General features: G+C 37.2%; 1 protein-coding gene across 3 annotated transcripts in view; it reads left to right on the top strand.

Annotated features, from left to right (window-relative positions):
* Mospd2 (motile sperm domain containing 2) overlaps positions 1-24,294 on the top strand; it is a 41,595-nt gene extending 17,301 nt beyond the window's left edge. The window contains exons 5-16 of one of the 3 annotated variants that reach the window (XM_055615778.1): positions 374-528; positions 3,035-3,095; positions 5,941-5,979; positions 9,116-9,240; positions 11,926-12,102; positions 13,272-13,384; positions 17,124-17,220; positions 17,982-18,078; positions 18,468-18,597; positions 20,652-20,754; positions 21,731-21,820; positions 23,374-24,294. In XM_055615778.1, coding sequence (XP_055471753.1) covers positions 374-528; positions 3,035-3,095; positions 5,941-5,979; positions 9,116-9,240; positions 11,926-12,102; positions 13,272-13,384; positions 17,124-17,220; positions 17,982-18,078; positions 18,468-18,597; positions 20,652-20,754; positions 21,731-21,820; positions 23,374-23,415 — 1,229 coding nt within the window. In that variant the 3' untranslated portion in view covers positions 23,416-24,294. Of the gene's footprint in view, positions 1-373; positions 529-3,034; positions 3,096-5,940; positions 5,980-9,115; positions 9,241-11,925; positions 12,103-13,271; positions 13,385-17,123; positions 17,221-17,981; positions 18,079-18,467; positions 18,598-20,651; positions 20,755-21,730 lie in introns of all 3 variants that reach the window. The other 2 variants (XM_055615777.1, XM_055615779.1) reach the window with 2 other exon arrangements.
* Positions 24,295-25,974: the final 1,680 nt, after the last annotated feature.

The following is a 25,974-nucleotide window of genomic DNA, read 5'->3' as shown; positions in this document are numbered from 1 at the left end:
TCTTCAGAGTGGAACATGTTTTCTAGCGATCTGTCAAAATTGGCTTACCTCTTGAGCATAGTAAAGAACACTTCTCGGTTATTACAAAATAGTGTTTGTTCACCTGCATTCTCTTTTCACCTCACTTAAAAATGACATCTGTTCATTTTCTAAAGGAGCAAAAAATAGTTTGTCTTTCTTCTACTCTTTAATTTAAATGTCCCAAGTGCAACTATTTCTCATTTTAAAGAAGGGAGAGCTGTTTTTATTTAAAACAAGATGAATTATAAATGAGGGAACATGTCAAGGGAAAGTATAAGTTGATGTGTATGTGTGTGTGTATGAAACTACCATAAATCATATGCTTATTTTTAATCTGTTGTTTTGCTTAAAGTCTGGATCAGGGTGAAGTATCATATAAAAGACCAGAAAACCATAATGGACAAAAAGAAGTTGATAGCATTCTGGTTGGAACGATATTCCAAGCGAGAAAATGGGAAGCCTATCACAGTGATGTTTGACATGTCAGAAACTGGACTTAATAGCATAGTAAGCATTCTGCATTAATCTGAAATCATGGTTTGTCCTGGTTCCTTCCATCTTTCCTGTCTTCTTGCCAACCAAATACTGTTGTAAAATGAAGCTAGCAGAATCCAAAAGGATTAATTTCCCCCTTGCATTGTGTGTTAAGTCAAACATGGAATAGGGTTTGCAGAGAATTAAATTTGCTTCAGTATTTGGCAATGTTCCCCATCTGGTGTTTAAAATGGAGACGTAAGATGTGAAGGATGGCAGAGTATGAGTCATTGTGGTGAACCCCGACCTTTCTTTAGCATGCTAATATCCCCCAGCATCAACCCCATGCCTGGGACAGAGTAAATATTTGAATAAGCACATGCATGATCTCTGTGACCTTACATTTCCACCTTGTTTTGAGGGTGTGAGATGTTCATGTGAGTTTACTCCCTTGCCACTCCCTGTGCTTTTCTTTGACAGTTGTATATACTTCTTGGATTTTTTTTTGTTTGTTTACTTTATAAATACAATAAGATTGGGAAACCAGTTTTCCTCAGGTGATTTTACCAGTCTGAAAACATAGTTAACTTACTAGTTGCAATAGTAGTCCATTATTATATATGAACCAGTAGCACAGCTCCTCCGGAAGCTGATATCTAAAGATCATTTGAACCTAGGATTTCAACTATAGCCTGGACAGCATAGTGAGACTGTCTCAAAAAATAGTGGAAGATTAAAAAAAAATCTAAATGTCCAACATGGCAAAATGACAAATTATGTTTTACCTAACTGATAACTATATATGTTGTTATTTATGAAGAACTTGTAATAATATTGGAGAAATCCTTTTTAAGTTGAAAAGAACTGTTTTACTATAGTATGTTATTGGGAAGCCCCAAATAATGATGACTTAGATATAAATAACAAAACCAAGTTAAAAGAACAGTTTAAGAGACCTTTAGGAGAGGGAGATGGCATAATATGAGAAAATACTCTTATGAGTCACAAAGTTAGTTTATAAAAATGCATACAAGGGAAAAGATAAGTGCTTTAGTAAGAGTTGGACTACCATGTTGACTGTAACCTTTTAACTTCCTAGCTAAGGAAAAAATTGGAATCGTTTCATATTATACAAATAGCTAGACTTAAGTAATTAACATTTTAGGGAACGTGCATACATTCTCAGCAGTTGAACTAGAAAGAAAAATCTTGCATATGTCATTAGAAGATGGACACTACATGATATCGATACCATTTTGAAAATCACCCTTAGAGATTAATCAACAGTTCTGTTTAATGGAGGTATGTTATATAGTACCCACTGTATATACACACCACTGACATCAAATTTCCTGAAATTTTTAGCAATAACTCGAGCTTTTATGAACAAGGGAATCCAATTGAATAAATTATAGTACTGACTACTAGATAAAGAATAGTGATATCTGATAGTGGTCACAGAATAAATTAGGTAACCAAAGTTTTATACAGCTAGGTTTTTGAAGTCTTTTTCTCTGGCTCTTAGTTAACTATAGATTTTTGAAATTATGCCCAGTGCATATAAAAATTATTTATAAAGGTATTATTATATACTGGGACTTCTCCCATAATAAATAGTTACAGTTGGGAATGCTTACTTTCAGTTTACTATAATTAAAGGCACTGCAACTCACTGCTAGGAAAGCCTCTCCTGCCTGGAATTACCAGCCTTTCAGTAGCTGTGCTGGATTTCAGCTTGTCTGCTTAGCTCTTTAAACCAGCGGTGTTTATAAGATGGCTGAGTAGGATTAATGATACAGCCTGCTAGCTTGGAATAATATGGGGAAAGAAACATGAATAATATCCCTAATGACCTAATTTTCTCTTGTTGTGCATGAAGCAGGAGACCTAACCAGACAGCTGCTTAATACAGTCTCCTAAAAATTGGAATGAATGAAGAGCTCTTGATTGTAAAAAAAAAAAAAAATTAAAACAAGCTGATATGAAGCCTCTTTAAAAAGAAAGTAAACTGGCAGGTCAGATAAGTGAAATAATTATGTAAAAGCTTAATATAGCATAATGTATTGAAGTTCTTATGAGGTAAAAATTAGATTTAGAAAGTAAATACTATACGATTTTATATATATACATATAACCACATGTTTTCATATATATTGTTTAAGTTGGTCATGTTATAAACTGTATACCCTTTTTAATAATTATTTAGTTGTTCAATAGAATTTTATAGTCTGTGGGATTACCTTTATATTCATTGCATGCCCCATGGCTTTTATAGCCTGAAGTATATAACTAGTTTGAAGTAATACAAATCAGTTTTAAAATACCAATAAGTATATGACTTCTTCAACTCAATTTAAGGGCCAATTCTTAGCTTAATGACCTAAGACCTTAATCCTTAGGGCTATAGATACTTATATTAGCTTATATTTTAGGAAAAATAGTCATGTCACTTGTATTTAATAATTTATTACCATTAGAAATGTATAATTTAAAGTTGTTTGATATGGGAAGTTTTAAAGATTTAATCTTTATTTTATAGGACATGGACTTTGTACGATTTATTATCAACTGCTTTAAGGTGTATTACCCGAAATACCTCTGTAAGTAACTTACTCCTTTGTAAAAAATATAACATATTGAAATTGTAGATGGTGTCTAAAAATGGTAGTTTCATATTGTAGACTCTCATACCAGAAACACTGTTTTCTGATATAGCACTTTAAATGTATTCCTGACATGTAAATCCTTATCTTGGTAGACACATAGACACTTTCCTGAAATAGTTTTCCTTTACAAGTGAAGTTCCAAGCGAAGTTCTAGATATCCAAGCAGCCTGTAACACTTAGCACACAGCTGTGTGCAATTATATATTTTTTTGCAACATGAGCCCATTTGTAATGATTTTTGTCTAAAATTATATTTATTATATAATTATATATAATTATAATATAGTGCATATTGTATGCAATATAATATGATACAATATATTATACATAATATATTTTATAATAATGTTTTATATGGAACTTGCTGCATGCAAGAACAGATAAACAGTCATGAAAAGTACATTGTGTGGCAAATAAATTACGCTATGTTCCTAATTGCTGTTTTAAAACTGGGAATGAGAAAATACTGAACCAGAACATACCATTTTTAACTCTAGTATTCAGAGGATTTCATATTGTTCTGTTTTCTTATGGTGCTGAAAATTGAGCTTTCATCCTCAGCCCTGTTTTGTGTTTAATTTTAACTCTCCCATTACTGATGGGAGAGTTAAAATAATGGACTCTTTCTAAGCCTTATATGCTCAGTTTTTTTTTGTTTGTTTGTTTTTGTTTTTTTTATTTATATAATAGATTCCCCATGGGGAAAATAAGTGCCCAACTGAAATAAACAGTCAAATGTATTTAACTCCAATTTGGTAAAAATTGAAAAGTCAGGAGAGGCAAAATGATATCAAAAATGGAAATTCACAGAGCTGCCTGCATGCATTTCTGGCAGATAGCACATTTAGGGTCTCTTGGGTAACAAAAAGCATAATGGATGTCTAGAATCAGCACCACACGTAGCTCTAGACTACAATCCCTTCAGAGACTATTTGTGAATGTTTTTAGCAACAGAAAATGGCAGTGGCCAGGTAGGGAAACTTGAATGTTCCACTGATCCTTATGTACCTGGCATATACCCTGATTCATTAAGTCTTTCTGAACAGTGCCCATCAGTAGTCACTACTGATTACTATTTTATATAAACTTGCTTCTTTTATGGACAAAACAAACTGAAATATTTATTAAATGATCTAAAGGATTATCCATGTAGAAATAGTACTAATATAACTATTACTTTATAAAATACATTCAACTTTCTAAAATACCTGTTGACTGAACTACTTAAGCTTGTGGTGAGCAAATGAGAAAACAGATATCACTACAGTTATTTATCAAATATGTCCAGAATCATTTTGAAAGGACTATTCATGAATTCAATGATTCATATAATAATGAATTGTAATATTGTTCATTTCAGTTAACTACAGATGTCTGTGTTCTACCAAAATAATTGGTTTTGCACCAATTGGTTTCCCATAGTGAGGGGAACAAGGACTATTTCTAACAGGAACTCAATGACTGGCTCTTTAGCCTCCCCACCCCCCAAGGGAGGAGCAGTCCTGTTAGGCCACAGAGGAGAGCTTTGCAGCCAGTCCTGAAGATACCTGACAAAACAGGATCAGATGAATGGGGAGGAGGTCCCCCCTATCAGTGGACTTGGAAAGGGGCACGGTGGAGATGAGGGAGGGAGGGAGGGACTGGGAGGGAATGAGGGATGGGGACACGGCTGGGATACAGAGTTAATAAAATGTAACTGATAAGAAAAAATAAAATACAAAAATAAAAAAAAAACTGTTAAAAAATAATTTGGTTTTGCAGACATTGGATTTTATGGGTTCTTCTTTTTTTGTTTGTTTGTTTTTTTTTTATTTGTTTGTTAGTTTGTTTTTGTTTTGTGACAGGGTTTCTCTGTGTAGGCTTGGCTGTCTGGACTTTGTAGACAAGGCTGGCCTGGAACTCACAAGAGAATTTGCCTGCCTCTGCTTCCCTGAGTTCTGGGATTACACGTGTGCACCACCACACCTAGCTGGATTTTATGGGATCTTAAACTAATTGTTCTTTAAAACCTGTCATGAACTACAACTGTTATACCTTAATTTTATCCCTGCTGAAAAAGAGGACTACTAAGTGCCAGGCTGCCTCCTGCTGATACCATGTCTTTTTCGTGCACTTACTTAGTACTGGTTTTGTGTAACATTCTAGGGAATTCTCTTTTCAGAGAAGAATGGCATTATATATTGATTCATCAGGAATAGAAGAAAGAATCGGGGATCCCAAAACCCCTTTGTGGTTTCTGATTTTTTTTTTTTCTCTCACAGTTGTTGATAAGGCTACTTGTGTGTAAATAACAGTTCAGTGTACTTTGGAATTTTTGACTTACTTCATAACAAACATTTGAGGAAAGGTACAGTTTCTCTTTCTAAAAGTCAGAGGGAAGGACAGCTGTGTGACTAATTTAACAGTGTAATCTCAAAAAATATGTAAGTGAAGATATAAATTAAGCATGTAAATATTGTTTTTAAAACGCAGTTGCTTTCAGCACTGATCCAGCATGTTATACCCATGTTCCTGTAACTATTTTCTTGTGTACCTTTGTTAAATCAGTGAATGAACATAGGGATGAGTTGTTTGCCAAAGGACAATGACAGTGTATTATTGGGCTCCTCCCCATTGTGAGATGATGGTTTCGTTCCAGCACTGCATACTTCCCTGAATTAAATCCTAACCAACCAGCTCAATTTTTTCACACAAGATAGTTTTTTTCCAGGTCAGATAAAACCAATAAAGTATTATAGAGGTACTGAGTCACATTAAGTCATTTTTTTTCATCTTCCAGCAAAAATAGTGATCTTTGATATGCCCTGGATAATGAATGGTGAGTATATTATTTGTGTTTTCCTAAAGTTTTATTACTTTCATTTGTCTTACTTGGCCAGTTCAGCCATGTTTCTACAGCTGTTTAGAAAAATGTTTGTATTATACTTCTGTACTGTTAAAAGGCTGGAGCCAGAATACTCAAAGATTGTTTTTTAAACAAATAGGACTGACATTCCGTCCTTAGAAACTGGAAGTTTTTCCACTACTCTTTTGTAAAATCAGCCTAAAAATATTCTGCCATTTGGGTAAAACGATTACAAGAAGCCTCATTCTCTTTCTCACAAACAGTGAATTATAAAACATTCATTGGCTAAGTTTTCTCTTAGTTCATGTGTTGAGGAACAAAGTGGGAGAAATCTGAAAGGAACTCCAAATCACTGAAGTCACATAGCCCTTTTGATAGTCATAATTTTGCTAAGAGTCTTTTGAAATGGCTGTTGAAAATTTACCTAGTGATTTTAAAAGCAATGCTGTTTTTCACATTCTGTTTTCATTGGTGTTTATGCATACACAGCAAACAATAGGGAAACTCTATAAACTGAAATTAGGTTCTTTGAAAAGTTCTTGGCTGACAAGCCTTTTAATACTGGGGAAGAATAAACAAGATAAATGCTTACATTATTAAAACAGGTCAAAAAACAGAGGTCACTACTGACTTTATGGAAATAAAAAAGTTATAGCAACGAAATTAAAAAACTAGATGAAATTGGTAACTTATCAGAAAGACCTAGACTACTGAATCTGACTCAACAAAACAAAACAAAAACCACAAATAAAAATTAAGGCCTCGTAACTTTTCTATAAAATTCTATGAAATAGCTAAAGAAGAATTTACCCTGATCCTTTGTAAACAGTTCGAACAATAGGCCATAAAGGAGTGCTTGTAACTCATTTATGAGTAAATACAGGCCTGCTACGAAACATCAGATAAAAAGAAAACTACAGATGGCAACCTCTTCTAACTGCAGATGCATCAGTGATCAGAACATACTGCAGCTGGGCCTATGGCTCAGTGATAGAGCATTTGCCTACTCTGTGTGGAACCCTGAGTTCTACATCTATCTACATCTACATCTATCACTACAGAAGGAAAAAACTAACAAACTGTAACTAAAGAAATATAAAAAGCATTGTGGGTGGCAGAGATGCCTCAGTTGACAAAGTAATTGAGAACTGAGTTTAATCCCCAAGAATCTGTATAAAGAAATCAATCATGGTAGTAGCATGAGTTTATAACCTCAGCACTGAGAGGTAAGGGATGAGGCTAGGATTAGGCAGAACTCTGGAATTCTCTGGCCTGCCATTCTAATCTAATCAATGAGCTCAGGCCTGTGAGACCCTGCCTCAAAAAAACAAGGTGGATATCTCTTGGATTGTGACACCTAAGGTTGTATTCTGGCTTCCACATATATGCATACACATGTACACACACACACACACACACATACAAAGCATTGTAAACCATGACAAAGTAGGATTTGTCGTAATGATGCAAACTTGGTTCAAAGTAAGAAAATGAGTGTGATATATAGTATATTAATAAAAGGAGGAAACCAAACTACAGAATCATCTGAGTTGACAGAAAAGAAAAACACACAAAACAAAAATTAAGTATTTTTAAAGTGACAAAAATGATAAATTTTTTTACAAAGTAGGAACAGAAAATGCTGTTGGAACAACTAGATTGTAAAGGGATCCTAGCAGTCCATACAAGACTACCTTCAGTAAATTCAAGGAGTTCCCCCCAAATAACTTTCAAAATTTGCTCACTCAGTAGAACTGCTAGAACTAATTGACAGCAACTGATGTTCACCATTGTAATTTATTGCAAGGAAAACATTCACAGACAAGTTCCAAATGTGAAACAGATTGATTGGTCAGCGTTGATATCAGTAGCACATAGGGAGCATTGACAACTAAGGAAATTCACTAAAACTTTACAGCCTACTGCCCCTACCTTAAATCACATGTTGGTTTTTCTTTCATAGCCATCTCCCACCCTAAATCTGAGGTCATGTTGCTCCCACTAATCTAAAGCTCCCAGGCTAAAAAAGACAATCTTACCAAACACCAAGACTACCTCTCAGAAGCTGGGGCCAAAGGCCAGACCTCCCTTTTGGTAAGGGTAATTTTTAACTGCACACAGCAGAGCTTTTTTGAACTGACAAAGGGCATTTATGATAACCCACAGCTAGAAATATTTGTGAATTATTTTAATAAAGCTGGCACGAACAAAATCAGACTTAACACTTCATTTAATTCCAATAGCATGACTTCATTCCTGTCAAGTCACAGGCTGTTTTTAATTGAAAAGGAAAGTTTAAATAGTATTTGAACAAAAGCTTAAATCATAGTGAGTCAGAATAAAAACCATGACTTTCTAAATCACACTTTAATGTTTTTATTGTTCTGATTTCCCCTTATTTCCCTACTAACACTTGCAAATTTACTGCAGCATTCTGCTTTTAGGGTTTTTTTTTTTTTCCAAAATGGGTTTAAAATGTCCTATTAGAAATATTTTTTTAATTAAGCATAAAACAAGCAAAACGACACAGGACAAAATTGTTACAGTGAAAAAGCTATGTTTGATAGTACTTTATTCTTGTAGAGGCTTCCTCATGGTTATATAAACCATGCAGCCTGGGAAAAAAGTAGTTTTGAGTCAGGAAGGAAGTTGGTTCTGTCTCACACCCATAACGAGCAGGATCCCTTCCTCCTGTTTCTGCCTTTTCCTTTGAGAAGCATTTTTGAGACTGAAAGTTTATCAGAAGAACCACAAAGTAAAAGATTCTTCACATCATGAAATTCCTTCCTGAGTCGCAGAGCAGTTTGCCTCATTGTCTAAAAGTCACAGTTATTGAGGCCACTGATAGATGTGCTCAGAGGTCAAAACCTAAAAAGCTTCTCAGTGAAGGTAAATTAGTCTTCCTGAATCTCCATGGAACATTTGAAACACATGACGGTCATGCATACCATAAGACCTCCTAGAATTAATGAATGGTAAGTGTCCTGCCTCAGAAGAGAAGCACAAGAGCTCGGAGTTCAAACTGATTTCAGAAGATGCAGGTTAGCATATACAGTAAAGTGCTTGACAGAGCAAGTGAAAGTGCACTGACTTGATTGTTTTTCTTCAGCTGCTTTCAAAATTGTGAAAAGCTGGCTTGGTCCAGAAGCAGTAAGTTTGTTGAAGTTTACAAGTAAGAATGAAATCCAGGAGTATGTCAGTGTGGAATACCTGCCTCCCCACATGGGTGGGACAGTAAGTACAGTCCTGAAACTTGTTATGAAATAACACTGAATAATAACATTCTATACTATCTACTCAAAAGGAAAAGGGCATTTTTTAAAATTTTTGTTTATTCTCTCATACAGTATATCTGACCACAAATTCCCCTCCTTCCCCTCTCACCTAGGTCTTCTCCTTGTCCCCCAACTTTCCCCCCAGAAATGAGCAGGGCTCCCAGGGACATCAAAGAGGGCACACGATACAATAAGGCCATCACATCAAGGCTGGGTGAGGCAACCCAGTAGGAGGAAAAGGGTCTCAAGAGGAGGCAAAAGTCAGAGACAGCTCCACTCCCACCATTAGGAGTCCCTCCCAAACACCAAGATAACATAGTGCAGATACAAAGGACATAGCACAGATTCATACAGGACCTGTGATTGCTGCTTGAGTCTCTGAGTGCCCCTATGAGTCCTGCTTAGTTGATTATGTGGGACATGCTCTCCTGGTGTTCTTGACCCTTCTGGCTCCCACAATTCCTCCTCCCCTATTTCGCAGGGTTCCCAGAACCCTGAGAGGAACCCGTTAGAGATCTCTAGCCTGGGCACTCTGTCCTCCTCTCCACTTAATGTTTGACTGTGGGTCTCTGCATCTGCTCCCATCAGCTTCTGGAGGCAGCCTCTCTTCTGACAACTGCCCTAGGAACTGATATATGAGTATAGCAGAATATAATGAGAAGTCAAGTGTTTTGGCCAGTTGTCTTTGGGTCCCTCGGCTATCCAGCTTGTGGTTCCTGGCCATCCAGGCAGTGTCAGGCATTGGTCTTATGTTGGACCAGTCATTGGTTAGCTACTTGTATTCAGCACCATCATTGTCCCAGCACATCTTGAAGGCAGGACAGATTGTAGGTTGAAAGTTTTGTGGCTAAGTTACTGTCCCTATCCCACTGGGACTGTAGAAGCCTCTATCTTAGTTAGGATTTTTATCGCTTCTATGAAGCACCATGGCCAAAAAGCTAGTTGGCCATAAAGTGTTCATTTGGCTTACACTTCCATACTCCTGTTCATTATTAAGGAAAGTCAGGGCAGGATCCTGGATGCAGGAGCTAATGCAGAAGCTAGGGAGGATTGAAAGTTCTGAGCTAGCCTGAACTTTACATGGTGATTCCCATTTCAAATATGTTTTTAGTATTTTTATAGCTGTAAAAATGAATGTGAAAGTGCGTTTTCCTAACGTGTGAAACCTATGTAAATAATTTAAGCATATTTTGCATGCTTGATAATATTGTATTTAAAGAAAACCAAGGACTAGCAGGATTAAATTTTCAGTGTTCTTCTGTTTGTTTTCATTAATTAGAAGAGAGTTGAGCCAGTAAATCTAATTTGAAGTCTGCACCTTTCTAATTCTGAAGCTTTAGAGTTTCCATGTTAACCTAGAAAAACTGAATATTGTTCTTTTCAGATACAGAATGTAGCTTTTAATTAAAGCAAAACCATCGTTGGAGTTTTCCTGTTTTGTTTTATTTTTGAGGGTCTCTTGTAGCCCAGGCTTGCCTCAAACTTCCATATCCTCAGCCTCTAAAGTACTCAGATGATAGGCATATAACCATAATGCTCATTTCTCTGTGTGTTTTGTTTGCATGTATTTCCTTTTTTGAAAGATTTTATCTTTTATTTATGTGTGTCTTTGTGTGTGTGTATGCACATGTGCACATATATGTGCAGGAACCCATGGAAGCCAAAGGAAACACAAGTGCAATTTTCTGTGAGCTACCTGATGTGGGTGCTGGGATCTGAAGAATTCTGGTCTCTGATGGAGCAGTTAGCACCCCACCAGTCCGTATGTTTATTCTGCTTGATTCTGTGTGGTGTATAAGTGTGTGTTTATGTTTGTATTTGCATGTATGCACATATTGAGGGTAGGGGACAACATTAGATGTCTTCCTCTATTGCCCTTCACCATATATTTTTGAGATAGGGTCTCTCACTGTACCTGAACTCACTGATCAGATAAACTGACTGGTTATTGAGCCGCACCCTCCCCCGGGTCCTCCTTTCTATGCCTCCCAGTACTAGAACTATAGGCAAGTATTAACCCACGTGGATTTTCACATGGATTCTAAATTCAAGCCTTCAGGCTTGACCAGCAGCCTTTTTACCCACTGAGCCGTCTTTAGCTCTCTTCCTATTAATTATACTTTGTTTTGGTTTTATTTTTTATTAGTTGGTTAATTGACTGGGTGTTTGTTTTATTTTGTAGTGATAAGTATTGAACCCAAGTTCTCAATCATGCCAGGGAAACTCTATATCATTGAGTATTGAGAACCAGTTATCAATATTATTGTATAACCTATGTTTTGTGCTATGTGTAGAAGAGTCTGTCCTACTTAGATTTTTTTGTGTATGTGTTTTATTCCTCTTCTGTTTTAATACACACTTTCTTGGTTTAAAAAACAAAGAATATATACATACTACATTAAATGCTTTTAGCCATCTGAATTTCTTTTTGGTGTGGAGAAAGCTAAAGATCTAAATTGATTTTTCTTATATAACTTAAAATTATCTATATTTACTATTCTTTCCCTTTCTAGTTTGAAATGAATCCCATTATTTCTTTAAATTAAGCTTATTTTCTTGGCCAAAGTAATCAATTTTCACTATACCAAAAGAGATATTTCTCTCCACATTAGTGGCAGGCTATAATGAAAGTTCTCTCCTTTAGGATCCTTTCAAGTATAGCTACCCACCACTGGTAGATGATGACTTCCAGACACCACTATGTGAAAATGGGCCAATTGCCAGTGAGGATGAAACTTCAAGTAAAGAAGATATAGAAGGTGATGGTAAGGAAACCTTGGAAACGGTTTCTAATGAAGAACAACCACCTCTGTCTGAAAAGGTAATTTCCAGAATAAAGTAAAATGGAATAAAAAACTTCCATCTAAACCTTGGCACATAGCTCTGTGGTACAGCATTTGCCCAGCATACATGATGCTCTAGGTTCAATCCCCAGCACCAGGGGAAAAGTGCTGTGGTGTCTCCCCAGCTCTGCCACAAGCTTCCTGTGTTCTTGAGATAATCCAGTTACCTTGCTTCTATATCTTTCTTGAAAAAATGATCCACGTGGACCTGGAAGGGACAGGAACTCCACAAGGATAACAACAGAGCCAAAAAACTTGGCCCAGGGGTACCTGCAGAGACTGATACACCTACCAAGGACCATGCATGAAGAGGACCTAGACACCCTGCTTAGGGGAAGCCCATAGGCTACTTGGTTTCCCAAGTTGGTGCCCCAGTAAGGGGATCAGTGGCTGTCTCTGATGTGAACTAAGTGTCTGGTTCTTTGATCACCTCCCCTTGGTAGGTGCAGCTTTGCCAGACCACAGAGGAAGATGATGCAGCCAGCCTTCATGTGACCTGATAGGCTAGGGTCAGATAGAAGGGGACTAGGGAAAGGGCATAGTAGGGAAAGAGGGACGGTGGATGGGACTAGGAGGAGGGAGGGGGCTACAGCGGGGATACAAAGTGAATAAATTTAAATAGATAGAGATTTTAAAAAAGAAAAATGAAGGAGGAGGGATGAGATAAATTGGATTGGAGCCTACATTTTTTTATATATCTATAAAAAGAGCTGAGTCCATGTTCTTTGCAAAATTTGGCAAAGTACATCTGAAAGGAATGTCAAAAATATGTTTTTATTTATTTATCAAAGATAAAAATAAATGTGATTAATTTGAAATTTCACCTGGATCTAGTTTCTCTTTATCGAATTTTGAACGGATTGGTAATTGTTGCTCTTTACAAAACTTAGCAATGACTTGCTTGATAAGTACATTATAATTTAGAACAAATATTGTCAAGAATGTCCTGTTTATAAGAGAATCATAATTTTTTTGTGGTCATTGTCAATATATGTTATATATGCCATTCAGACATGGTAAACATTTTAAGAACTATAATTTGCATTGAATCCAAATGTTTATTTGTTCTCCTAACAACCTCTCCCACTAGAACAAAAACATCTTCATATTTTGTCCTTTGTATCTGTTTTTGTTTTTTGATCTCTAGAATAACCCAACTGAGTATGCTTCTAAAACAGATGAAAATGAAAAAGTTGATTCAAAGATGAAAACTATTAAAAAGCCATTGAGTGTTTTTAAAGGGCCCTTACTACACATCAGGTAATGAAGATTTGATTCACTGCATTGTTGAAACATATCTTTATCATAATTGGTTGTAGATGGGAGGGGCTATAAGATTAAGAAGATTAAGAAAACTTCTACCCTGTTGTTTAAACTGTTGAGAGTAGAGAGTACAGTTTGTTGAGAGTACAATTTGCTTTGTTTCCCAGATTTAGTGACTGTTTCTAACTACCTTTTAAATTATTTCTTTCAGAGCCCTTATCACACTTCAGATAGTAATACTGAATATTAGTTTATTAATAAATCTCAATGATGCATTTGCTTGTATTATGGATCCTTGTAAAAATGGGGGGCGTGTTTGTTGATTTGACCTTCTGAAAGACCAGTGTGCTCTAAAAAAAAAAAAGGTTTTAACTAAATCCTAGTTTTTTAGACATGTTTGTCTCTGTTCCAGGTTATTAATCCCAAAGAGTCCGAATTGGGAGCTGGGTGTACAGCTCATAGGTGGAATGCTTGCCTGCATTGTATAAAGCCCCGATTTTGATCCATAACACAGCAAAAAAGAAAACCAGAGCTGTTTTCTGTATTATTATGTTCAATGTTGCTATGCCAACACTAACTAGTTAGTGATGACCAAATATGGTCTTTTTGTCCCTCTCCTTAAAACTTTTATGTGTAACTATGTTTAGAGTATATCATACACCAGCAATAAATCCAGACTTCTAAAAAATATAATCTGAAATTCTCTAATTGACTAAACTGTTTTATTTACATGTGTGTTGATTTCCTGTTGGAGTTGGATTTATTGCCATTGTCTGTGTACATATGTAAGGGAGAGACGTACAACATAATATTGTCTCTCTATGGTTTTTCTTTGCCATTTTCCACCTTTAGAGTTTGTATGTTTGCACTTTTTCTTATACAAATTTGGAAGAAAACGTTCCATGCTTCTCAGAAGGCCTATTCAAAGCATTAAGCCTATTAAGCCTATTAAGCCTGCAACTCTTGAGGCTTAATAGTGAGAGAAGCTGGAAAGGCAGGCCAGAATAGGACAAATTCCACTGACATGCAAAATGGCCCCACCAATATCCTCTTCCTAAGCTGCCTGTGATCTTTATACTGTTCACTGATACTCAGACATCTATAACGTTGCTTTTTATTTTTATTTTTATTTTTATTTGGCATGGTTCCTGTTCTTTGAGTTCCAAAAAAAAATTGAGCAAACATATGCTTTTACCATTTTGCCCAAAGGTGGGCAAGTTTTTTTTTTAAACACAAGTCTTCTCTAGATTAATAAGTATCCTTGATGTGAAAGACATTTCTTATGAAATATAGCAGATAGAAACATCTCCAGCTGGGATTATCAATGCATGCCTTCAGTTCCAGCAGTGTTAAGAAGCAAGAGGCTCACACTTCGAGGCTAGCCTGGGCTACACAAAGAGTCTCAAAACCTTCCTGTTGGAGTTGGATTATATATATATATAACATAGCTTAGGGTTGTGTAAAAAAATCTCTTAGGTTTGTCACTTTTCAATTTAAAGCAAAAACGCTATCTCAGATGTACTTCCCATCATTTTGAGGGACCTGATGCAGTTTGGGTAATGATATTAAACTACACAATTTTTCTGAAGAGTTGAGTCTTCTCATTTTAGGTTGTAGATATCCCATTAGCCAATAATAGCAAACTTGGGTGATTGAGGCTTACTAGTTTTACCAGTTTAAACTAAGTTTCTTTCCTCCTCTATTTTTTTCTCTGTTTTTGTCTTCTATTCTCAGAAAAGCCATTTTATAGTAAGAAATTATTCTGCTACTTAGATGTATCCCTAATAATCTGTCTGTGAGTTTATGTTCTTCCTCGTTGGCGTAGAGATGTTGTTCATGTCTAATCTGTTTGTAATTAGGGAACACTGAAGCAGCAATGCCTTCTGTGTTTTGATTATAATCCATAACCTTCCAAGGAGTTTAAACAGATCCACCTTAGATTGTGTTGATTATAGGATTAATTTAGCTTCTTCATAATTCTCTCTTCTGTTCCTTTCCTGTTTTCCTTCTGACCTTAGGGGAAAGAATAGGGCTTCTCAGCATGTGGAACATCACTGTATTTAAAATGCAAAATTGTCTTAGGTACCTTTTTTTTTTTTAAGTTTCATATATTTTCTTTTTTATTGTTTGTTATTATTATTTACATTTTATCAACTCTGCATCCCAGCTGCATCCCACTCCCCCATTCCCTCCCAATCCCACCCTCCCTCCCTCAGCTTCTCCCTGCCCCATTCCAAGTCCACGGACTGGGGAGGACCTCCTCCCATTTCGTCTGGCCCTGTTTTTATCAGGTATCTTCAGGGCTGGCTGCGAAGTCCTCCTCTGTGGCCTAGCAGAACTGCTCCTCCCTTGGGGGGTGGGGAGTCAAAGAGCCTGCCATTGAGTTCCTGTCAGAGATAGTCCCTGTTTCCCCTACTATGGGAAACCAATTGGTTATTGAGCTACCACGAGCTTCATCCGAGTAAAGGTTCTAGGTTATATCCATACATGGTCCTTGGTTGGAGAAACAGTTTCAGAAAAAAACCCTGTGCCCAAATATATTTGGTCCTTGTGGGGCTCCTATCCTTTTCCTGTCATACTAACTCCCCTTCTGCCGAAGGTTTGGTTATGAGTCTTAGTATCTGTTTTGAAACGCTGCTTGGTAGGATCTTTCAGATGCCTTCTGCGGTAGACTCCTGTCATATGTCCAGTGCACATCTCATTTGTCTTTCTAAGTGAGGATTGATCATCTTACCTCGTGTCTGCTTTCTTGTTTATCTCCTTTAGGTGTATAGACTTCATTATGTTTATTATATCTTGTAGGTCTATATAAGCGAGTATATACCATGTTTGTCTTTTTCCTTCTGGGATACTTCACTCAGAATGATCTTTTCTAGATCCCACCATTTGCCTGAAATTTGATGATTTCCTCATTTTTGATTGCTGAGTAGTATTCCATTGTGTAAAAATACCACAATTTCTGTATCCATTCCTCCGATAATGGACATCTGGGTTGTTTCCAGGTTCTGGCTATTACAAATACAGCTCCTACAAACATGGTTGAGCAAATGTCCCTTTTGTGTACTTGAGCAAATTTTGGGTATATACCTAGCAGTGGTATAGCTGGGTCTTGAGGAAGCACTATTCCTAATTGTCTGAGAAAGCGCCAGATTGACTTCCAAAGTGGTTGTACCAGTTTACATTCCCACCAGCAATGGAGGAGGGTTCCCCTTTCTCCACAACCTCTCCAGCATGTGTTGTCACTTGAGTTTTTCATCTTGGCCATTCTGATGGGTGTAAGATGAAATCTCAGGGACGTTTTGATTTGCATTTCCCTAATGGCTAATGACGTTGAACATTTCTTTAAGTGTTTCTCTGCCATTCGATATTCCTCTACATAGAATTCTCTGTTTAGCTCTGTTCCCCATTTTTTAATTGGATTACTTAGTTTGTTGCTTTTCAGCTTCTTTAGTTCTTTATATATACTGGATATTAGCCTTCTGTCAGATAAAGGGTTGGTGAAGATTCTTTCCCAATCTGTAGGCAGTCGCTTTGTTTTGATGATGGTGTCCTTTGCTTTACAGAAGCTTTTCAGTTTCATGAGCTGACTTAGGTACCTTTTAATGGCACCATTTTTTATAAAGAAGTCTCTTCATACAAATGAGCATAAACTAATAGTCAAACATTCTTTTAGACTAATGATTACAATGATGTATAGTCTGAGTACTACAAATGTCTTCTTTGTTTTTCCACCTAGCCCAGCAGAAGAATTATATTTTGGAAGCATTGAATCTGGAGAGAAGAAAACTCTAATAGTGTTAACAAATGTCACAAAAAATATAGTGGCCTTTAAGGTAAAAAACAAATTTAAGTCATAATAAATTATGGAAGTGTGATAATGGCAAGTGATTTGGGGCCATATCCTAATGGAAAGAGTAGCAGTGAAACAATGAACAGCTGTGTGAAAAATATTCAGCTCATGTAGTGTTTTTATCTCTCGTACTTCAAGCCAGGTTGTACTCCCTTCTAGTATGGCACATTGTGAACATAGTCTCCACACTTTATATCTGGTGACATATTAGTATTGACTAGAGACTACACTCCAGGTTATACCACATGTGAGGGAAAAGGCACCCTCAATTTGATTGTTTTATCCTTCAATGTTGTGGTAAATGAACTGCTTCATCTAATGAAGGTTATCATGTATACATGTATACATGGCACATGTATGCTCACATACATACAACAACAGAAAAGATAGGGCCAACCGTGGTAGTGCAAACCTTCAACCCCAGCTCATGAGAGGCAGAGGCAGGTAGATGTCTGTGAGCTTAAGGCCAGCCTGACCTACCTAGCCAACTTCAGGATGGCAATGGCTGCAAAGTAAGACTCTGTCTCAAAAAGGAAGGAAAAGGAAGGCCAAATGACAGTAAGACTTAAAAGTAGGTCTTTAAATAATTCACGGTGCTTTTATTTTATTGGTAAAGACAAATAACGTTCTACATATAACAACCGAGGGGGTTGCATAGACTTCATTGTTAGCTGCTCTAAGTCATTCTTAAGCCTTGCCTCCAAAATAGCATGTGGTTATGTGGTAATGATATTTCTTAACCAGGTGAGAACTACTGCTCCAGAAAAATACAGAGTCAAACCAAGCAACAGCAGCTGTGATCCCGGCGCGTCAGTTGATATAATTGTTTCTCCACATGGCGGTGAGTTGGCTTTCCTTATTTTTTTTTCTCTCATGTTCAGAAGTAGTTGACCAACATATAATGGACACAACAACATTCTTTGAGTGCCTTTATTGGTTACATTTTGCTGTGGGGTTGTTTTCTGGGTGTTTTTTTTTTTTTCCTTTGCTTGGAGGAGTTGTTGTTGTGTTTAGTTTTTACTTGTTTATCGAGAAAAACTTCCTGTTGGGTGGTAGTCAAGGGGAGAGGAACTGGAAGGACTTGGGGGAGGGGAAAAATATGATTAAAATATATTTAAATTTTAAAATTGTTTTAAATAAAATGTTTTAAAATAATAATGCCTTAAGCCACATATCCGGTCCCCTCTGATGGTTCATATTCATATGTTAAATTATACCTTTGGAATGCAGGCTTAACAGTCTCTGCCCAAGACCGGTTTCTGATAATGGCTGCAGAAATGGAGCAGTCAACTGGCACTGGGCCAGCAGAATTGACTCAGTTCTGGAAAGAAGTTCCAAGAAACAAAGTGATGGAACACAGGTAAGCTTTTCTACTGATAGCCTCTCAAATGCTCAGAAACAGAAATCCCTTCAAGAGAGCCTGGGCTGGGGGCGGGGGTTGGAGATAGAGGGGTTCCACTGTCCTTTCCTCATCACTGTCAGATTATTGGGGTGTCTAGATTAAATAAGGGGGCTGCTCAAGGACTGACCACTTGGCAGGCGTACATCTCTGACCTTCAAGTCCCCCTTGTCAGAATGTTCACCTGGTTCATGGACTGTGGGGAGTATTGTCTATGGCAGTGAAAAGTTGAAGCGAAATGCAGGTCTTAAAGAGCTACTGGTAAATCCTAATGAGATCCATTGGCAGGCAGATTTCTGTGAGTTCAAGGCCAGCTTGGTCTACAAAGTGAGTATCAGGACAGCAAAGGGTACACAGAGAAACCATGTCTCAAAAACAATAAACAAACAAGTAAACAAACAGGCTGCAGAGATAGCTCAGTACTAGAGTGCTTGCCTCATGAGGTCTTAGGTTCCATCCCTCTCACTGCCTAACAAACAAAAACTGAGGGGCATGCCAATAGAGACCTATAGTTCCAATACATAGTATTCCGGAGGTTGCAGCAGGAAGATCAAGAGTTTGAGGCTAACATAGACTACATAAGGAAACCCTGTTTCAAAAAAGATTAAAAAAAAAAAATACTTACCAAAAAAAAAAAAAAATTCAAGCATCATTGGAAAGGTTGTTACAGGTCTGACTCGGAGTCCATGTTAGTGCCTTTCACTAAATAATAACATACTTAAAATTTCAAATCATAGGAACAAAAATTCATTTGGTCATACTTTGCTTGTTTTGGTTTATTGTGTTCATGAAACAGAGCAAAGGTGACCCGAGACTAAGTTTGTTTTGGGTTTTGCCTAAAACCATAAGGCATTTTTGAAATATTAAGAACAAATGACACAAAAAGAACTTGCAGTTAATTCAAAGTGCTTATGAAATACTCAAAATGAAGGGATTTGTTAAATATAAGTTGCTCTCCTTTCTTTGGGTTTTACCAGTTCATACTGGCTGCCTTCTCTAGAACTATCAAGAGAGAATCACTGTTCCCACCTAGAAGGTGGGAGGGATCCTGGTGGTTTGGTATTAACAGCTCAAGTAAAACATCATTCTCCATTCTAGAAATTGAAAGCTAATCTGAGTAAATCCTACCAAACAACATATAAAAAGCTTTCTATTGACTCCCCTGGGCCAGTGGGCAGTATGTACAGCCTCTTGTTTTTTATACACATCAGGTAGCTAAAGGGCGGCCGAGGGTTAAACTCAGTGGTTTATTAGCAAGCACAAAACCCAGCTTTCATTTTTAGTGGAGAAAAAAAAAATACCCTGGAAGGTAATAGATAAATATAGACTGAGCTACTTTCTGAGTTGAGCCTAAGGAGAAGAATGAAACATTCCTTCGCCAGTGCACAGGCACTTACATTTAACTTTGCATTTCCTATTTTGCTTTCAGAAAAAAAAAAATATTTTTTTACATTTATCATTTTTTTATTTGTCAGCTTCTTTTTTTTCAACATTTTTTTATTCTTTATTAATTACATTTTATTCACTTTGTATCCCCCCTGTGGTTCCCTACCTCCTCCCGTCCCAATCCCTCTGTTCCTCCACCCTCTGCATGCATGCCCCTCCCCAAGTCCACTGATAGGGGAGGACTTCTTTTCCTTCTTTCTGATCCTAGTCAATTAGGTCTCATCAGGAGTGGCTGCATTGTCTTCCTCTGTGGCCTGGTAATGCTGCTTCCCCCTCAGGGGGAGGTGATTAAAGAGCAGGCCAATCAGTTCATATCAGAAACAGTCCCTGTCCCTATTACAATGGAATCTACTTGAATACTGAACTGCCATGGGCTACATCTGTGCAGGGGTCTTAGGTTATCTCCATGCATGGTCCTTGGTTGGAGTATCAGTCTCAGAAAAGACCCCTATGCTCAGATTTTTTTGGTTCTGTTGTTCCCCTTGTGGAGTTCCTGTCCTATTTACTAAAATATTTATTAAAGCTTTACTAAAGCTTTGAGGAAGTTATGTTGCCTTTGACTTTCATAGGTTAAGATGTCATACAGTTGAGAGCAGCAAACCAAACACTCTCATGCTGAAAGACGGTGTTTCTGTCCTGTCAGATAAAACCAGTGAAGATCTGTACCTGCAAGTAAGTGCACTTTGTCCATAACCCAACAGAAACCCAACAGATTGCCTTGCCAATCAGCACTGCAAGGCAACATGTGCTCCACTAATGTAGCAAAGACTAAGCAGAGATACTACCAAAGTTGGGGGTTGGTTTGTTTGTTCTCTATTCCTCTCTTTCTTTCTCTTTTTTTTTTTCCTTTGTGGGGTTTAGAGTTTATTTGTTATTTGTTGAGGTTACTGAGTTTTGAGGTAGGTAGGTTGTTTGTTTGGTTTGTTTTTGTTTTTTCCTTTGGTGACTAAGACTCACTTTGAACCCAGGCTGGCCTGGAACTCCTTGTAATCCTCCTGCCTCAGCCTTCCAAGTGCCAGAGTTACAAGTGTGAGCTACCACATGTGCCTTGGAAGTGCCCTCTTCTTCATGAAGAGGCACTTTGGAAATGGTAAGTGGCAGGTTGCTTTCAGAAGACATCTAAGTGCTTAATACCTGGCAATTTTATGGAATCAGGGCCAGATAGTAAAGTACATGGGGCTTTAGTGGTTACAAAGGACTTTTTGTGTAAAAGGGCACAAACTAGTGCACTTCAATTGGAAAGAAGCAAAGGGGCTTCATGCATATACCTCAGAGGTGGACTGCTTACTTCTCACAGTAGTGTCCTAGATGTGATGCCCAAAAGAAAAGAGAAATCAAAGAGATAAATATCTCAAAGGTGTCTAGACCCCCAGGAAGGGAATACTTTATTCCTGTCTCAACTAGAAAATTGGACCTCTTAGAGTAGAGCCATCAGGAACCCCTGTATTTCCACCAAACACATTGGATACCTCCTTGCTTTCCAACCCCTAGACTTTCTGAGTAAGATGGGCCCTATCTCACCAGTGTTTAGATTTCTGGTATTCCAAATTGGCATGAGAATGCCAATTTGTAATTAATCATTCTCATGATTAATGCTTGTTTTATTGATATCAATCTTTGATCCTTTTTTTTTTTTCTTCCCATTCAGCTCAATCGTTTACTAGAAAGCAATAGGAAACTTGAAGACCAACTGCAGCGCTCTATCTGGTTTCAACAGCTACTGCTTGCGTTAACAATGGTCTTGCTTGCTTTTGTTGTTTCTTTCTTTTATTCATTATATAGTTAAACAAGTGGTACCTGGTGAGAAATATAACTCCTTCAGACATTATTTGGTGAAGGAATACAGACCCCACCTAAACTTCTCCACACAGCTACTAGAACTACTGTGCATCTGGGCTTCCTACAAAGAAATATCAGCACACAGGAGGATGCCTATATTGAAAATAAGTTGTTTGGATAGAGAAAGTTCAAGGCATTGATTATTAGAGACTGTAGCTAGTCAGGAAACTAAGTAAAGGTATATGCATTGTATAAATTAATAGCTTAAACATAGTTTATTTTTTCCTTTTGATTTGAATGCTTTCAAAGCAAAGTTCTATCATGTAAATACACAAGCTGAGCTGAGAAGTTTAAGTAACATGCTTTGTTGTAGCAAAAAAAATGTAATCTGCTTTTTTAAAATACAGAATTATTAGCTGAGCTGACTTAATAGCTTTTCTATACTATGTATATAAAATGTGTATATTAAAGAGGAAGCATAATTAAACAGAGTAATTTATGTAATCATGACTTTGTTACTTTGAGAACTACTTCCAGATGATAGTCAATATTCTTTTGGAATGTAAAGCTATTTAATGCCAAACCACCTTAGCCTTTGTTTCTCAGTGTCACTGAGCACTCTGCCTCGTATTAATCTGGGCTCTTTAATGAATATTCTGCTTTCAATACACCATGGAAAGCTATGTGTGGTTGGATTTTCTTTGATTTCTCTTAGCAGTGCCCAGAAGGAAAGTCTCCAAAACAGCCCCCTTTTCTAGTCAAGTCTATGCAGTTTCATGTGGTTCCCTATGTTTGGACACTGAAACTTTTGTCTGGTTTATTATAAGGGCCTATTCTTCCATTGTTTCATCTTCATTCCAGGGCAAAGGAGTCTCCTCTGTGGACCACAAATTGTGTCATGTTCACTCTCATTTTTAAATGACAGGCATTAGATAAAGGTTTTTGAAAGTCTAGTTGCTTTGGGTGTTTACTAGTATAATTAACCTTGGGTTCAAAATGGTCCTTGTTAAAATTGTTCATGAGAAGGAAACTTTGAAAACACTGGAGTATCCATGTGTTCAAATATAAAACCAAATCATAGAGGCTTAGAGAATGGGTAACCCCTCTCCCAATGGCTTCTCTGGTCCACTTGATACTCTGTCTTTGGTACACTAATACCCACTCATAAGGCTCCCAAATTCCTACAGAGATTCCTACCTTGCAGAAGCAGAGGCTAATGAAATTACTTTGTGTTATCATTAACATGACCAGTTTCTGTCCCTTTAGGTTCAAATGTATGTCTATATTTTATGAAAGAAAAGTAGTCTGCCTAGCAAATGAATATTTAGCCATGTTTAGAGATTTAGTATTCTCAGGAGTATAGTTGGGGGCTTTCAGCTTAAAGAAGTTGATTCCAAAACCGAGTTTTGAGGAGTGATATAACAGAGCTCCTTAAAATGTCGGCTGAGGAAATAAAACCTTAAATGGACACTAGTGTGATACTTTGTCTTAATTTGGGTTTTTCTGTTTCAGTTTGCCACCTCCAGATGTGAAACAGACTGCAGTCCACCCTAAGTACTGTGCACAGTATCTATGTCCCTGTATGTTCACAGTGACTTCCCAAGTGGTAGATTTGGGGCCTTAATATAATCTCATCCCAATATACTTTTCTATACTTTTCATTCCTTATCAGATAAATAAGGAATTAACTAGCCAAGATGACGGATATAATTGTCCATATATAATTGTCCATTAATGTTTCATAAGGAAATCATGCTGATACACTAAATCCCCTTCCTTGCTTGATATCTGGTCATTTGAATTTAGTAACGTATCTTGTTAGCATTTTTGTGTGGTGAATGTGACTAAACAGAACTGTGGGAAATTAACATAATGTCAAAGGTATCTAAGCTTTTCTACTAATCTTGGTTAATCGATATAGATACATTTTATTTTGTTCTGTCTTCATTTGGTTTAATTTAATGATATTTGCATGATTATTTTTGGTATTCTGATCAATAATTTTATCTTTAATCATGTCATTGCCCTTTCAAGACCAAATTACCAGGGATTTTCATTTTGATTTTTGTTTTCACTTGGGAATGGAACTTAATACATTTTCCATGAAAACATTAACAAAAGATCATTAGCTTGATCTGCAAGTAGCCTAAAATGCAATTGCTGGTAAACCTATTCTCAAATTTCATAAACCATAACTTTTTATATCTTGCCACTAATTTTGACTAGATTTAATAGCACTTTATTGTACAATTATAAAAGAATATATTCCTAGAATTGTTGCCAGTGTAATTTCTCTAATGTTCTGGTGCTTTTCATATATTTTCAGTATTTTTATTACTATATTGGTATTTTCTTTGTATAAATTGATCAAAAGAACATGTTTTCTATTTTAATATGTTTTAGAAAATAATTACATTTATGAAATAAATATCATCAGGAAAAAATCTCTTGTTTCTAATTGATAAAACGGTTTTTTTTTTTTTAAATCAATATTCAGATAAACTCTGCCCTTTTAAAGATCGTTGTAACTCAGTTTGGATCTGCTTTGCATTTTTATAAGGACAGCATTTCAGGCTTCCAAAGATGAATCCTGTGTCAAGGGACCCTATCCTCGAGTCTGCCTTGTTGTACCTCATCCCTGTGTCTAGTTGAGGCTGCACATCAGTGTAGTTCTTAGCATTAAACTCACTGCCTTGGCTTAAGACTCTTAAGCCCCCCCCCCCCTGGAGCTATATAAGTCTATATTGCCCTTGTACCCATCCTTGAGTCCTTGTATCTACACGTTTGTACCTGATTTACGTGCACATCCAGTTGCTTTGAAGATAGCAACGCAGCAATGATTGTACCCATAATGAAGTGTAGCCTTAGGCTGATGCGTGATGGAGGGGCACAAGGGCAGCCCAAGCTGCTGACAAAAGAGGCCTTTGAAGCAGATAACATTTGTCCCCTCACTATTAGAAGACAAAGCGGCTCCTTTCCCCAAAAATAAAATGAATAATTGGTCCTCCAACATTGAAAAACAGAGGTCCAATATCAGGTAGGAAAAGAATCATGTACATGTGATAAGAGAAAAAAGACTTACAGTAACAGAACATTAATAGGCAGAATAAAGAACCAACCTGGGACTGGGTGATCTTTCCTAAAGGAAGGTGTTATAAGCAGTGAGCTACTTAAGGGAAATCTTCGCTTAGAGAAGGATTGATTACAGAAAGTGCATTTCTTCCCTGTAATTTTCAGTACCCTCCGGAGGGTTCCTAACATCAGTGTGGATGGGCCCGCTCAGACACACAGGACATTTCCCCACTCCAGAGCCCAAAGAAGATGGCTCCAATTCTTTCTGCTTGCTCCAACTGAGACTGTGGTTAAGGAGACAGACTGCCTGGGTCCTAGTTAACTCCCTGCTTGTTTTATCTGAGGGAAAGTAGCCCATGTATATCTTCTCCCTATTGGGTAATATTTTACACATAATAAGTGTAAGAGTGAGAAAATAACAGTTAACCTGTCCACTGAGGCTGGCTTCCCTCTTCCTTCCTAAAACTGCTCACAGTTGAATTTCCTGAATTATTGCACCTCACTGAAAACCAAATATCAGTTCTCTAAATTTCCTCACTTGGTATTCCTAACCCTACCCTGGTACTCCAGGAAAATCACCACATCATATCTTTTCCATTTCCGTACTGATTGTTTCCTTCCTTTAAATGAACAGTATTGGCTTTTAATGTTCCAAATCTCATACCTTCCCTAACCTACTCCTATGTCATAACCTTTTGTGCATGTTAAAAAAATTGAAAGATAACTATGATTGGGGACTTAGCTTAATCAGAAAAAAAAAAAAAATCTTGCTTTCCTTTTAAACCTGTAGACCTGAATTTGATCCACAGAGTGTGCATACACACTCACACACATGACCAAAAGAGCTAGGCATATTGCTGCACACTTGCATTTCAGGCACTAGGAAAGCAGACAGGAGACTCGCAGCCAGTCTAACCTACTCAGCAAGCTCCACGTGTAGTAAGAGGGGCCCTGTCTCAAAAAATAAAAATGATGGCTAATGCTCCAATGCTCCCCGCCACACACAAACATGCACATATGTACCCACACACACAACAAAAG

This window comes from Psammomys obesus, unplaced genomic scaffold (genome assembly GCF_907164565.1).
Source record: "Psammomys obesus unplaced genomic scaffold, mPsaObe1.curated_primary_1811, whole genome shotgun sequence".
Taxonomy (NCBI): domain Eukaryota; kingdom Metazoa; phylum Chordata; class Mammalia; order Rodentia; family Muridae; genus Psammomys; species Psammomys obesus.
The sequence above is the reverse complement of the archived record's forward strand: the minus strand, read 5'-3'. Positions and strand labels throughout refer to the sequence as shown.